The 14,874-nt window shown below is 42.5% G+C and overlaps 4 protein-coding genes and 1 long non-coding RNA gene across 5 annotated transcripts; 1 reads left to right on the top strand and 4 right to left on the bottom strand.

Moving 5' to 3' along the window:
• Positions 1–67: 67 nt before the first annotated feature.
• On the bottom strand, positions 68–2,228 carry LOC117191139 (guanylate kinase-associated protein mars-like). The gene is made up of 2 exons (XM_033396102.1): positions 1,442–2,228; positions 68–1,389 (listed from the first exon to the last, which is right to left on the bottom strand). Exons 1-2 carry the CDS (start codon positions 1,599–1,601, stop codon positions 176–178), a joined length of 1,374 nt encoding a protein of 457 aa, XP_033251993.1. The 5' UTR covers positions 1,602–2,228; the 3' UTR covers positions 68–175.
• Positions 1,658–2,784, bottom strand: LOC117191654 (guanylate kinase-associated protein mars-like). Its single transcript, XM_033396461.1, has one exon. The coding sequence runs from the start codon at positions 2,663–2,665 to the stop codon at positions 1,658–1,660; it is 1,008 nt and encodes a 335-aa protein (XP_033252352.1). The 5' UTR covers positions 2,666–2,784.
• A 4,555-nt stretch (positions 2,785–7,339) lies between these two features.
• LOC117191653 (guanylate kinase-associated protein mars-like) lies at positions 7,340–8,557 on the bottom strand. The gene is made up of 3 exons (XM_033396460.1): positions 8,377–8,557; positions 8,111–8,324; positions 7,340–8,051 (listed from the first exon to the last, which is right to left on the bottom strand). Exons 1-3 carry the CDS (start codon positions 8,534–8,536, stop codon positions 7,340–7,342), a joined length of 1,086 nt encoding a protein of 361 aa, XP_033252351.1. The 5' UTR covers positions 8,537–8,557.
• Positions 8,558–8,838: 281 nt separating this feature from the next.
• Positions 8,839–9,987, bottom strand: LOC117191152 (guanylate kinase-associated protein mars-like). The gene is made up of 2 exons (XM_033396119.1): positions 9,909–9,987; positions 8,839–9,734 (listed from the first exon to the last, which is right to left on the bottom strand). Exon 2 carries the CDS (start codon positions 9,720–9,722, stop codon positions 9,093–9,095), a length of 630 nt encoding a protein of 209 aa, XP_033252010.1. The 5' UTR covers positions 9,723–9,734; positions 9,909–9,987; the 3' UTR covers positions 8,839–9,092.
• Positions 9,988–10,316: 329 nt separating this feature from the next.
• On the top strand, positions 10,317–14,565 carry LOC117191167. The gene is made up of 2 exons (XR_004473948.1): positions 10,317–11,097; positions 14,109–14,565. It is a non-coding gene; the product is annotated as an uncharacterized LOC117191167 (long non-coding RNA).
• The last annotated feature ends 309 nt before the right edge of the window (positions 14,566–14,874 follow it).

Raw genomic sequence — 14,874 nt, 5'->3', positions numbered from 1 at the left:
CCCCTCGTTTTTTTCCTTTATTTGATTGATTGATGTACTTAATTAAAAAAAAAATATAAAACAAGGCTTTGAAATTGAAACATAATTTTCAGAATTAAATAATACTATACATATAAACAAAAACGTAACTTTAAATAATAAATGATAGATAAACTACATAAACTCGGTGGATGGCCTAAGACGCGGATTGCGGCTCATTTTCTGCAGGGCCCTGGTCTACGGAACGTGTTTCCCCTGAAGCTTCGATCGACATGTCCTCCTCGCAATCCTCTAGCTTATCGCCGCCAAAGGGCTCATCATCGCTAATAGTGCCTTCTTCGTAGGTGAATTTGAAGTGCCGTACATTTTTCTTTGTACTGAAAATAACTCCACGACTTTCACGCTTGCTGGTCCCTGGGTTTTTCAGAATCGACTGGCGTCCCTTATTGGGAGGGGGGGTATGATTAAGAGCGTTTTGTTCGGCTGCGGCCAATATAGCAGACTTGAGCAGAGTGTTGCCACCATTGGAAGAACGGCTCTCGCCTACAGACATGCGCAGGACGGTGCGAGCAGGAGAGAAGGACCGACGGTCGCGTACTACGATCACACGCTGAGTGCTGCTGCGAGATGGAGTTTGCGGGGCATCGTCCTCTGATACCACATCCGCCTTAGCCTTTTTCATTTCAGCATGGGCCTTGCGGAGTAATTGCATCAAGTTACTGCTGGCCTTGACCTTGGGCTTAGCGTTTAAATTGTTGCCCAGCTTAGACTTTGGTTTGGCCACAGGCTTGGCTGGTATTTTCGATTCCTCAACTGCATCGGGGTCCTGCCAATTGTTCTGTTTCCATCGCTTCAAGTTATCAAAGCGCTTGTCAACATTCTCACTCTGGAGTCGCAGCATGTCCCACCACCCTTCCAGATCCTCTGCCTGGACGGGTTTCGTCTCCGCGCTGCCATCGTAGGGTCGATGGTTCTTGCCCGTAGCTCCCGCCTCGCAAGGGTCAATCAGACCGCTGAACTGCATCAATTTCTTGGTAGAGAGCAAATTTGTCTGTCCAATGGCCACATTGATCATATCTATGCCGCCCGTCTCAACCAGATGCGCCTCATTCTCCTTGCAATAGGTTTCCCACTCGCTGCAGATATCTCGCAGTCGTCGAATCTCATTCTCCAGCTGTATGCGAAAGTAGAGCACCGACTCGAGGGCCCGCCGATTGGCAACAGGATACTCCTCACCGGGCAAATACATGCTGTTTCGCTTCTCACGATCACAGCGAGAGTTGACTTTACCGCGCGAGACGCTCACATATGGACTTAAGTAGTTTGGCTTCTCATCGGAAATCCTGCGAGGAGTGGTTTGCTCCGCAGCTGCCTTCAGAGTAGAATTTTCTTGTTCTTTATCATCTGGATCTGGAAACCAATAATATTACATTTTACTCCATTTTATTCCTGTTGTACTTACCCTTAGCCAGATATGGATCCAAGATCAAACTCTCTTCAGCTGCCGTTTTTATCAAAGAGTACCTAGAAAAGTCAAATTTCCGCTTCGCTTTCGAATCTCGGTGGCTGCTCATTGGACCCACTGGACTCAGATTTGAAATCTCACCCAAGGCTTCTATCATTTCTTGACTGCAATTGTTCGTCTTGCACTGCGTGAATGTGGCCAGAGCAGGGAAACTTATCTTCTCTTCTCTTCCAGCGGCGTATTGGGAGGCAGTGGGAGTTCAGTGGTCCCAGCCTCAACCAACTCTCTCATCAGCTCCGGCCGATTTCGAACATTCTTTTGAAGACCTACGTACTTGACGTTGCTCTTGGCCTTCATTCTGGTCGACAATTGGCTGGCAAGCTTGTTTTTTATTGCCGGCCCTTTTGCTACTGCGGTCGACTTAAATTTTCCCGCAGCTCCCCCTCCGCCACCTCCTTGAATGGGCTTTGGTTTCACTGCTGGTATTTTTAAGGTGGGCTTACTCACGGCCGGCTTTTCGAATGGTTGCGTCCTCACATTTGGCAAATGAACAACCCCATTTGCAGAAGGTCCAACGACCAAATCTGCTGCCTTGGGCTTTGGGCCTGCTGTAGGCTTCAAGGGCAATGCACGTGAAGGTGCAGGCTTCACTGTGGCTGGCTGGACATTCCTTGCTGATGTTTGATGTTTCATGTTTGATGTTTGGGTCTTCACAGTGACCGGTTGAAGACGCGACGTTGCATGTTGCAGCTTTGCCATGGTTGCCGCAGGCTGAGCGCGCAATCTGGATGGATGACCCTCCTGCTCTTTCTGGGGGTTTGTCGCAGGTTTAAGTGTTTCGGTTTTATATGTGAACATCTTTTGACCACGACGAGCAATTTGCTCGTTCTTTGTTTGTTCCTTCCTGGCAGCCTTCCAATCCACGAAGCGCTTTATGTAAAGGTCCCGGGTGGGGTTCCTCTGCTGCTGAGGCAGCTCTGGTTTTCGATTCTCCTTAGGAGGAGCGACATAGGTAAGGCGTGGCTGCGCCTCCTCTGAGGGCGGTATAGGTGCCGCACGCTTGACGGGAGTTGGACTAACACTAATAATGCGGTTGCTTTGAAAACGATCCTCGCGCTGTTTTGCACGCGCCGCATTCTGGAGTTCCCGGTTCTGCTCATCGAAATTGCGTGGGCTGAAAGCAAGTGATTGCTGTTTATATAATTCCCTGTGGCGCTGCATTATGACGTCGAGCAGTAATTATTTAGGAGTTTAAAAAAAATGGAGGGACGCTTCTTAAGAATGGCGCCTTTTCAGCGTGCCATACCGATGAAAAAACGAACTTAGCCCACTTAAGCCCCTTTTTTTAAACTGGATAACAACTCGAGTTAGACCGCGGAAAATAATACTAATAATAATAATATTTACCTCTTTTTTACCTGGCAAGGAAACTTTTTTGATAGATTGGGGACTTGGAATTTGTTTAACAATTTAATCTGGTATTTTGTATGCAGTTTTTTTTAGAGGTAGTGCTTTTTTTACACAATAATTTTTAGCGGTATATTTTTCAAAATTTTCGCTTTGAAAACTCGTGAAAATTCTAAACAAATCCAATAAGAATGACTAGCAAAAGTTGGCTACTATTTTAGAAAAATAATCTATCAATCGGATAAACTTCATGTTCAGCTATAAAGTCCTAGCAAGCTAATAATATCAAATCACAGAACGATTAGCCCATTGTATGCCAAAGGGGTATTTTGATATTGCACCGAAAATAGTGAAAATCGTGGATATAGTGGGTTTTTTTTTGTGAGTAAAAGAAGGGATAGGAGGTAGCTACAATGACTGTTTAAATAGAGGGGTCTTAAGTGGGTATATGTGGCATATTTCAGACCGTATATTTTATCGCCAAGTCACTTAGTACACTAATTTTCTTGCCACAATGTCTGGCTCACACACCTTGCAAAATATAAAAATACTTTCCATAGTATTTTCCAGTATATTAAGGTTATGCACTCACCCTCTTGGCCAATGCCCCAATGTAGAAGTCGTGTAAAAATGCAATTTAGAGCCACATCGATTATTAATGCGGGAAATCATCGAAATCTTGATCACTTGCTATCAAAATCTCAATGTTTTCAAAAATATAAAAAAAAGGAATGTAAAAATATGCATAACGGGGGTTTTTCACACTGGCGCTTCCATGGGGCTTATATGGAAAAGAACGGGCCAACAATTTTGAAAAGTACACATATTCCCCTTTATAAAAATGATTTTAATATGTAGCAAATGGGTAGTTACCATGTAAAGAAATAAACTTAGTAGAAATTGTTGACATTTTTTATTGAAACCTTATTTTATAAACAATGCCAATAAAGATGGTACTTAAAATTAGCCACTTTTATATAAAATTGATTAGATTATCGGTTAAAAATATGTGTTCAGTGCTGATAGTCGTTGCTAGCTAGTATTCAACCGAAAGCAATTTGATTCAGCTTGAATACAAATAATACGTCAGTATATTTTCGGAATATTTTGAAATTTGTGACGTAGTTTCGGTATATTTCTGAGTGTCTGTTTACCATTGCACGTATGAAAATAAAAGTGAATAATAAAAGTAAGCAAAAATAAGCATTCAACTATATCAAGTGTGTGTCAAGTGTCGAGAAAATACGTCTTTAGACAGCTGCGACAGAGCCTGGAATATGTATTAATAAATGCAGTAGACACCCCACGAAATTCGCCGAATAAATACAAGTGTGTGCGTGTGTTTATTGGGGTTAAAAAAACTAAAACAAACAACGTCACGGCAAGATCATTGCCAGCAGCAAGAACACACGCCCTACTTTGTAAAATTAAATTCCTGTTAAAACCACATACATTCAATCGGTTTGAAACGCCAAGGTTCATCAGCAGTCGGGAAAGCCTCAAAACCGCCCTCATTCGAGCTTGGGCCGAAGTTCCGCCCACAACAACCGAAAATTTGGTGGCATCGATGCCCCGACGACTACAGGCTGTAATAGATGCCAATGGTGGACCAACCAAATATTAAAAGTATAAAAAGTATTAATATTAAGATTACTTTGAGACTATAATACAAAAGCATAGAGGCTGTATGTACACTTTTTTCCGTGAACATTTTATGTTTTTTCGTTGTAACTTAAGTATACATAATTTTTGTTTAAGTTTTTTTTTCTGAAATAATAATAACTTTAAGTGTCCTAAATAATGGCATACCAACTTTTTTAATATTCATTGCGAAAACCCGAAATATTGAAAAATCGGTGCTGTATGTTGACTTTTTTCCTTGACTGTATAATAAAATGGAAATCAAAGTAATAAGAGCACTATTTTAATCTCAACAGAGCTGGAAAATACGATAGAAACCCTCATACATATGTATGTATGCTGTGCGCGTGTGTGAGTGTGGTGCATTCAAGGCTGATAAAACAACACAAAAAACGAGGGGGAACGTTGTGAGTTGCTGCGGACACCGCAACTCTACAGTTATACCCGATACTAAGTCAATATGGCTCTCCTCCGGCAGACGCCGCTAATAGAATGACAGAAAATCAGTCTGAGCGTGACGTCGGGCGCTGCGTAGCCACTGCAAATTGATTTCTTGCTTTTGGCTACAAAAATGATCCAATCTGATCTTGATTCAGCAATTTGATAGATATGGTCATTATCTATGATTCTGCGTTTTTAGTTTTCTCGAATGTGCAATATTGTGGATGCAACAGATTTTCGTCCTTTGTGGGGGCGGAAGGGTGTGGGGCGAAATTCTGAGATATACGTTTTATAGTGAGATCTAACAGAAGTGTGGATACAAAATTTGGTTACTCTAGCCATAATAGTCTCTGAGATTTGTGGATTGAGGCTTTCCCGACTGCTGATGTTATACTTCCGTACCAATCTTTCTAAAATGTCCCAAAGATGTTCGATTGGGTTAAGGTCTGGAGATTGGGGTGGTGAACGAAGCTCAATGTATCCACCGATGTTTCCAAATTTTCTTCCAATATCTTCTTATACTGGAAGCGATCCATATTCCTTTCCACAAACACCAAATTACCTACTCCAGGCGACGCCATAGCGCCCCAAACCATTACACTACCACCTCCATGCTTGACGGTGGGTATTATTTTTATAGGGTCAAGAGCGGTGTTTGCCTTTCTCCAAACTCTGGAACGGCCATCACTTCCGAAAATGTTGTATTTACTTTCATCTGTAAATAAAACGCTTTTCCAAAAGTTTGGATCCTTATTTAAGTGCGCTTTGGCGAATTCCAGGCGCAAAATCCGATTCTTTTCTGAAATCAATGGTTTCTTTCGTGGAACTCGGCTCTTGAAACCATCCTGTGCAAAAAATTGGCAATTGTTTTTGGGTGCACAATGACTCCTGAACACTTTTCGATGTGTTCCGCCAATTTTGGAGCACATCGGTGGATACATTGAGCCTGGGAAGCAGTTGGATCTTCCAACAGGACAACGATCCAAAGCACACCGCACATGTTGTGCGTGATTGGTTGCTGTATTATGCCCCAAGACAGCTTCGTTCACCACCCCAATCTCCAGAAGGAATCGTTTCCGACCCCATAAAGTATATGTATATACTCTTGATCAGCATCAATAGCCGAGTCGATTGAGCCATGTCTGTCTGTCCGTCTGTCCGTCCGTCCGTCTGTCCGTCCCCTTCAGCGCCTAGTGCTCAAAGACTATAAGAGCTAGAGCAACGATGTTTTGGACCCAGACTTCTGTGATATGTCACTGCTACAAAAATATTTCAAAACTTCGCCCCGCCCACTTCCGCCCCTACAAAGGACGAAAATCTGTGGCATCCACAATTTTAAAGATATGAGAAAACCAAAAACGTAGAATTGTAGAGAATGACCATATCTTTAAGACTGCGGAATATGAATTGGATCGTATTATTATTATAGCCACCATCAAAAAAACAATTTCATTTTTTCTCGCCCTGTCTCTCTCTAACACACACGTGCATAGGCGGCTTTGCTTAGAGTAAAACATTAGCGCCTAGATCTCAGAGACTACAAAAGCTAGAGCAACCAAATTTGGTATCCACACTCCTAATATATCGGACCGAGACGAGTTTGTTTCAAAATTTCGCCACACCCCCTTCCGCCCCCGCAAAGGACGAAAATCTGGGGATATTCAAAAATCTGAGACTATTAAGGCTAGAGTAACCAAATTTGGTATCCGCACTCCTGTTAGATCTTACTATAAAACGTGTATCTCAAAATTTCACCCCACCCCCTTCCGCCCACACAAAGGACGAAAATCTGTTGCATCCACAATATTGCACATTCGAGAAAACTAAAAACGCACAATTATAGATAATGACCATATCTATCAGATTGCTGAATCTGGATCAGATCAGATCATTTTTATAGCCAATAGGAACAAATCAATTTGCAGTGGCTACGCAGCGCCCGACGTCACGCTCAGACTGATTTTCTGTCTCTCTCGCACGCACTCTTTGTCGTAGTCGTTTAATATTAGCGGCGTCTGCCGGAGGAGAGCCATACTGACTTAGTATCGGGTATAACTGTAGAGTTGCGGTGTCCGCAGCAACTCACAACGTTCCCCCTCGTTTTTTTCCTTTATTTGATTGATTGATGTACTTAATTTAAAAAAAATATATAAAAAGGCTTTGAAATTGATTTTCAGAATTAAATAATACTATACATATAAACAAAAACGTAACTTTAAATAATAAATGATAGATAAACTACATAAACTCGGTGGATGGCCTAAGACGCGGATTGCGGCTCATTTTCTGCTGGGCCCTGGTCATCGCTAATAGTGCCTTCTTCGTAGGTGAATTTGAAGTGCCGTACTTTTTTCTTTGTACTGAAAATAACTCCACGACTTTCACGCTTGCTGGTCCCTGGTTTTTTCAGAATCGACTGGCGTCCCTTATTGGGAGGGGGGTATGATTAAGAGCGTTTTGTTCGGCTGCGGCCAATATAGCAGACTTGAGCAGAGTGTTGCCACCATTGGAAGAACGGCTCTCGCCTACAGACATGCGCAGGACGGTGCGAGCAGGAGAGAAGGACCGACGGTCGCGTACTACGATCACACGCTGAGTGCTGCTGCGAGATGGAGTTTGCGGGGCATCGTCCGCTGATACCACATCCGCCTTATCCTTTTTCATTTCAGCATGGGCCTTGCGGAGTAATTGCATCAAGTTACTGCTGGCCTTGACCTTGGGCTTAGCGTTTAAATTGTTGCCCAGCTTAGACTTTGGGTTGGCCACAGGCTTGGCTGGTATTTTCGATTCCTCAACTGCATCGGGGTCCTGCCAATTGTTCTGTTTCCATCGCTTCATGTTATCAAAGCGCTTGTCAACATTCTCACTCTGGAGTCGCAGCATGTCCCACCACCCTTCCAGATCCTCTGCCTGGACGGGTTTCGTCTCCTCGCTGCCATCGTAGGGTCGATGGTTCTTGCCCGTAGCTCCCGCCTCGCAACGGTCAATCAGACCGCTAAACTGCATCAATTTCTTGGTAGAGAGCAAATTTGTCTGTCCAATGGCCACATTGATCATATCTATGCCGCCCGTCTCAACCAGATGCGCCTCATTCTCCTTGCTATAGGCTTCCCACTCGCTGCAGATATCTCGCAGTCGTCGAATCTCATTCTCCAGCTGTATGCGAAAGTAGAGCACCGACTCGAGGCCCGCCGATTGGCAACAGGATACTCCTCACCGGGCAAATACATGCTGTTTCGCTTCTCACGATCACAGCGAGAGTTGACTTTACCGCGCGAGACGCTCACATATGGACTTAAGTAGTTGGGCTTCTCATCGGAAATCCTGCGAGGAGGGGTTTGCTCCGCAGCTGCCTTCAGAGTAGAATTTTCTTGTTCTTTATCATCTGGATCTGGAAACCAATAATATTACATTTTACTCCATTTTATTCCTGTTGTACTTTCCCTTAGCCAGATATGGATCCAAGATCAAACTCTCTTCAGCTGCCGTTTTTATCACAGAGTACCTAGAAAAGTCAAATTTCCGCTTCGCTTTCGAATCTCGGTGGCTGCTCATTGGACCCACTGGACTCAGATTTGAAATCTCACCCAAGGCTTCTATCATTTCTTGACTGCAATTGTTCGTCTTGCACTGGGTGAATGTGGCCAGAGCAGGGAAACTTATCTTCTCTTCTCTTCCAGCGGCGTATTGGGAGGCAGTGGGAGTTCAGTGGTCCCAGCCCCAACCAACTCTCTCATCAGCTCCGGCCGATTTCGAACATTCTTTTGAAGACCTACGTACTTGCTGACGTTGCTCTTGGCCTTCATTCTGGTCGACAATTGGCTGGCAAGCTTGTTTTTTATTGCCGGCCCTTTTGCTACTGCGGTCGACTTAAATTTTCCCGCAGCTCCCCCTCCGCCGCCTCCTTGAATGGGCTTTGGTTTCACTGCTGGTATTTTTAAGGTGGGCTTACTCACGGCCGGCTTTTCGAATGGTTGCGTCCTCACATTTGGCAAATGAACAACCCCATTTGCAGAAGGTCCAACGACCAAATCCGCTGCCTTGGGCTTTGGGCCTGCTGTAGGCTTCAAGGGCAATGCACGTGAAGGTGCAGGCTTCACTGTGGCTGGCTGGACATTCCTTGCTGATGTTTGATGTTTCATGTTTGATGTTTGGGTCTTCACAGTGACCGGTTGAGGACGCGACGTTGCATGTTGCAGCTTTGCCATGGTTGCCGCAGGCTGAGCGCGCAATCTGGATGGATGACCCTGGGTACGCAATTGGGTTGCCAAAGGCTGTTTCCTCTCCGCTGCCGTCTGCGTACACTGAGTTTTTTTTGACAAAACATATAAGGAGTGCCTTTTTGGCGGCACAAATGCCGGAGCGTTCTCCTGCTCTTTCTGGGGTTTGTCGCAGGTGTAAGTGTTTCGGTTTTATATGTGCACATCTTTTGACCACGACGAGCAATTTGCTCGTTCTTTGTTTGTTCCTTCCTGGCAGCCTTCCAATCCACGAAGCGCTTTATGTAAAGGTCCCGGGTGGGGTTCCTCTGCTGCTGAGGCAGCTCTGGTTTTCGATTCTCCTTAGGAGGAGCGACATAGGTAAGGCGTGGCTGCGCCTCCTCTGAGGGCGGTATAGGTGCCGCACGCTTGACGGGAGTTGGACTAACACTAATAATGCGGTTGCTTTGAAAACGATCCTCGCGCTGTTTTGCACGCGCCGCATTCTGGAGTTCCCGGTTCTGCTCATCGAAATTGCGTGGGCTGAAAGCAAGTGATTGCTGTTTATATAATTCCCTGTGGCGCTGCATTATGACGTCGAGCAGTAATTATTTAGGAGTTTAAAAAAAATGGAGGGACGCTTCTTAAGAATGGCGCCTTTTCAGCGTGCCATACCGATGAAAAAACGAACTTAGCCCACTTAAGCCCCTTTTTTTAAACTGGATAACAACTCGAGTTAGACCGCGGAAAATAATACTAATAATAATAATATTTACCTCTTTTTTACCTGGCAAGGAAACTTTTTTTGATAGATTGGGGACTTGGAATTTGTTTAACAATTTAATCTGGTATTTTGTATGCAGTTTTTTTAAAGGTAGTGCTTTTTTTACACAATAATTTTTAGCGGTATATTTTTCAAAATTTTCACTTTGAAAACTCGTGAAAATTCTAAACAAATCCAATAAGAATGACTAGCAAAAGTTGGCTACTATTTTAGAAAAATAATCTATCAATCGGATAAACTTCATGTTCAGCTATAAAGTCCTAGCAAGCTAATAATATCAAATCACAGAACGATTAGCCCATTGTATGCCAAAGGGGTATTTTAATATTGCACCGAAAATAGTGAAAATCGTGGATATAGTGGGTTTTTTTTTGTGAGTAAAAGAAGGGATAGGAGGTATCTACAATGACTGTTTAAATAGAGGGGTCTTAAGTGGGTATATGTGGCATATTTCAGACCGTATATTTTATCGCCAAGTCACTTAGTACACTAATTTTCTTGCCACAATGTCTGGCTCACACACCTTGCAAAATATAAAAATACTTTCCATAGTATTTTCCAGTATATTAAGGTTATGCACTCACCCTCTTGGCCAATGCCCCAATGTAGAAGTCGTGTAAAAATGCAATTTAGAGCCACATCGATTATTAATGCGGGAAATCATCGAAATCTTGATCACTTGCTATCAAAATCTCAATGTTTTCAAAAATATAAAAAAAAGGAATGTAAAAATATGCATAACGGGGGTTTTTCACACTGGCGCTTCCATGGGGCTTATATGGAAAAGAACGGGCCAACAATTTTGAAAAGTACACATATTCCCCTTTATAAAAATCATTTTAATATGTAGCAAATGGGTAGTTACCATGTAAAGAAATAAACTTAGTGGAAATTGTTGACATTTTTTATTGAAACCTTATTTTATAAACAATGCCAATAAAGATGGTACTTAAAATTAGCCACTTTTATATAAAATTGATTAGATTATCGGTTAAAAATATGTGTCCAGTGCTGATAGTCGTTGCTAGCTAGTATTCAACCGAAAGCAATTTGATTCAGCTTGAATACAAATAATACGTCAGTATATTTTCGGCATATTTTGAAATTTGTGACGTATTTTCGGTATATTTCTGAGTGTCTGTTTACCATTGCACGTATGAAAATAAAAGTGAATAATAAAAGTAAGCAAAAATAAGCATTCAACTATATCAAGTGTGTGTCAAGTGTCGAGAAAATACGTCTTTAGACAGCTGCGACAGAGCCTGGAATATGTATTAATAAATGCAGTAGACACCACACGAAATTCGCCGAATAAATACAAGTGTGTGCGTGTGTTTATTGGGGTTAAAAAAACTAAAACAAACAACGTCACGGCAAGAGCATTGCCAGCAGCAAGAACACACGCCCTACTTTGTAAAATTAAATTCCTGTTAAAACCACATACATTCAATCGGTTTGAAACGCTAAGGTTCATCAGCAGTCGGGAAAGCCTCAAAACCGCCCTCATTCGAGCTTGGGCCGAAGTTCCGCCCACAACAACCGAAAATTTGGTGGCATCGATGCCCCGACGACTACAGGCTGTAATAGATGCCAATGGTGGACCAACCAAATATTAAAAGTATAAAAAGTATTAATATTAAGATTACTTTGAGACTATAATACAAAAGCATAGAGGCTGTATGTACACTTTTTTCCGTGAACATTTTATGTTTTTTCGTATACATAATTTTTGTTTAAGTTTTTTTTTTCTGAAATAATAATAACTTTAAGTGTCCTAAATAATGGCATACCAACTTTTTTAATTTTCATTGCGAAAACCCGAAATATTGAAAAATCGGTGCTGTATGTTGACTTTTTTCCTTGACTGTATAATAAAATGGAAATCAAAGTAATAAGAGCACTATTTTAATCTCAACAGAGCTGGAAAATACGATAGAAACCCTCATACATATGTATGTATGCTGTGCGCGTGTGTGAGTGTGGTGCATTCAAGGCTGATAAAACAACACAAAAAACGAGGGGGAACGTTGTGAGTTGCTGCGGACACCGCAACTCTACAGTTATACCCGATACTAAGTAAATATGGCTCTCCTCCGGCAGACGCCGCTAATATTAAGCGAAACGACAAAGAATGCGTGCGAGAGAGACAGAAAATCAGTCTGAGCGTGACGTCGGGCGCTGCGTAGCCATTGCAATTTGATTTCTTGCTTTTGGCTACAAAAATGATCCAATCTGATCTTGATTCAGCAATTTGATAGATATGGTCATTATCTATGATTCTGCGTTTTTAGTTTTCTCGAATGTGCAATATTGTGGATGCAACAGATTTTCGTCCTTTGTGGGGGCGGAAGGGTGTGGGGCGAAATTCTGAGATATACGTTTTATAGTGAGATCTAACAGAAGTGTGGATACAAAATTTGGTTACTCTAGCCATAATAGTCTCTGAGATTTGTGGATGCCCCAGATTTTCGTCCTTTGCGGGGGCGGAAGGGGGTGTGGCGAAATTTGGACACGAAACGGTCAAGGTCCGATATCACGGGAGTGTGGATACCAAATTTGGTTGCTCTGGCTCTTATAGGTTCTGAGATCCTTGAACTCATATTTTGCAATTGGCAAAACCGACCATGAAACCTGTGTGTTAGAGAGAGACAGAGCGAGAAAGAATGAAATTGTTTTCTTGATTCTGGCTATAATAATTATACGATCTGGTTGAGATTTTACACTCTATAACATATAGTCATCCTCTACGATTCTGCGTTTTTGGTTTTATCGTATCTTTAAAAATGTGGATGCCACAGATTTTCGTCTTTTGTGGGGGCGGAAGTGGGCGGGGCGAAGATTTGAAATATTTTTGTAGCAGTGACATATCACAGAAGTCTGGATCCAAAACATCGTTGCTCTAGTTCTTATAGTCTTTGAGCACTATGCGCTGAAGGGGACGGACAGACGGACGGACGGACAGACGGACAGACGGACAGACGGACGGACGGACAGACAGACATGGCTCAATCGACTCGGCTATTGATGCTAATCAAGAATATATATACTTTATGGGGTCGGAAACGATTCCTTCTGCACGCTACACACATCCACTTTAACCACAAATCTAATATACCCCAATACTAATTTTGAGTATCGGGTATAAAAACATAAAATGTTCACGGAAAAAAGTGTACATACAGCCTCTATGCTTTTGTATTATAGTCTCAAAGTCATCTTAATATTAATACTTTTTATACTTTTAATATTTGGTTGGTCCACCATTTGCATCTATTACAGCCTGTAGTCGTCGGGGCATCGATGCCACCAAATTTTCGGTTGTTGTGATCGGAACTTCGGCCCAAGCTCGAATGAGGGCGGTTTTGAGGCTTTCCCGACTGCTGATGTTATACTTCCGTACCAATCTTTCTAAAATGTCCCAAAGATGTTCGATTGGGTTAAGGTCTGGAGATTGGGGTGGTGAACGAAGCTGTCTTGGGGCATAATACAGCAACCAATCACGCACAACATGTGCGGTGTGCTTTGGATCGTTGTCCTGTTGGAAGATCCAACTGCTTCCCAGGCTCAATGTATCCACCGATGTTTCCAAATTTTCTTCCAATATCTTCTTATACTTGAACCGATCCATATTCCCTTCCACAAACACCAAATTACCTACTCCAGGCGACGCCATAGCGCCCCAAACCATTACAGTACCACCTCCATGCTTGACGGTGGGTATTATGTTTATAGGGTCAAGAGCGGTGTTTGCCTTTCTCCAAACTCTGGAACGGCCATCACTTCCGAAAATGTTGTATTTACTTTCATCTGTAAATAAAACGCTTTTCCAAAAGTTTGGATCCTTATTTAAGTGCGCTTTGGCGAATTCCAGGCGCAAAATCCGATTCTTTTCTGAAATCAATGGTTTCTTTCGTGGAACTCGGCTCTTGAAACCATCCTGTGCAAAAAATTGGCAATTGTTTTTGGGTGCACAATGACTCCTGAACACTTTTCGATGTGTTCCGCCAATTTTGGAGCACATCGGTGGATACATTGAGCCTGGGAAGCAGTTGGCTCTTCCAACAGGACAACGATCCAAAGCACACCGCACATGTTGTGCGTGATTGGTTGCTGTATTATGCCCCAAGACAGCTTCGTTCACCACCCCAATCTCCAGACCTTAACCCAATCGAACATCTTTGGGACATTTTAGAAAGATTGGTACGGAAGTATAACATCAGCAGTCGGTAAAGCCTCAAAACCGCCCTCATTCGAGCTTGGGCCGAAGTTCCGCCCACAACAACCGAAAATTTGGTGGCATCGATGCCCCGACGACTACAGGCTGTAATAGATGCCAATGGTGGACCAACCAAATATTAAAAGTATAAAAATTATTAATATTAAGATTACTTTGAGACTATAATACAAAAGCATAGAGGCTGTATGTACACTTTTTTCCGTGAACATTTTATGTTTTTTCGTTGTAACTTAAGTATACATAATTTTTGTTTAAGTTTTTTTTTCTGAAATAATAATAACTTTAAGTGTCCTAAATAATGGCATACCAACTTTTTTAATTTTCATTGCGAAAACCCGAAATATTGAAAAATCGGTGCTGTATGTTGACTTTTTTCCTTGACTGTATAATAAAATGGAAATCAAAGTAATAAGAGCACTATTTTAATCTCAACAGAGCTGGAAAATACGATAGAAACCCTCATACATATGTATGTATGCTGTGCGCGTGTGTGAGTGTGGTGCATTCAAGGCTGATAAAACAACACAAAAAACGAGGGGGAACGTTGTGAGTTGCTGCGGAGACCGCAACTCTACAGTTATACCCGATACTAAGTCAATATGGCTCTCCTCCGGCAGACGCCGCTAATATTAAACGACACGACAAAGAATGCGTGCGAGAGAGACAGAAAATCAGTCTGAGCGTGACGTCGGGCGCTGCGTAGCCACTGCAAATTGATTTC

Source organism: Drosophila miranda, assembly GCF_003369915.1.
Source record: "Drosophila miranda strain MSH22 chromosome Y unlocalized genomic scaffold, D.miranda_PacBio2.1 Contig_Y1_pilon, whole genome shotgun sequence".
Lineage (NCBI taxonomy): Eukaryota > Metazoa > Arthropoda > Insecta > Diptera > Drosophilidae > Drosophila > Drosophila miranda.
The sequence above is the reverse complement of the archived record's forward strand: the minus strand, read 5'-3'. Positions and strand labels throughout refer to the sequence as shown.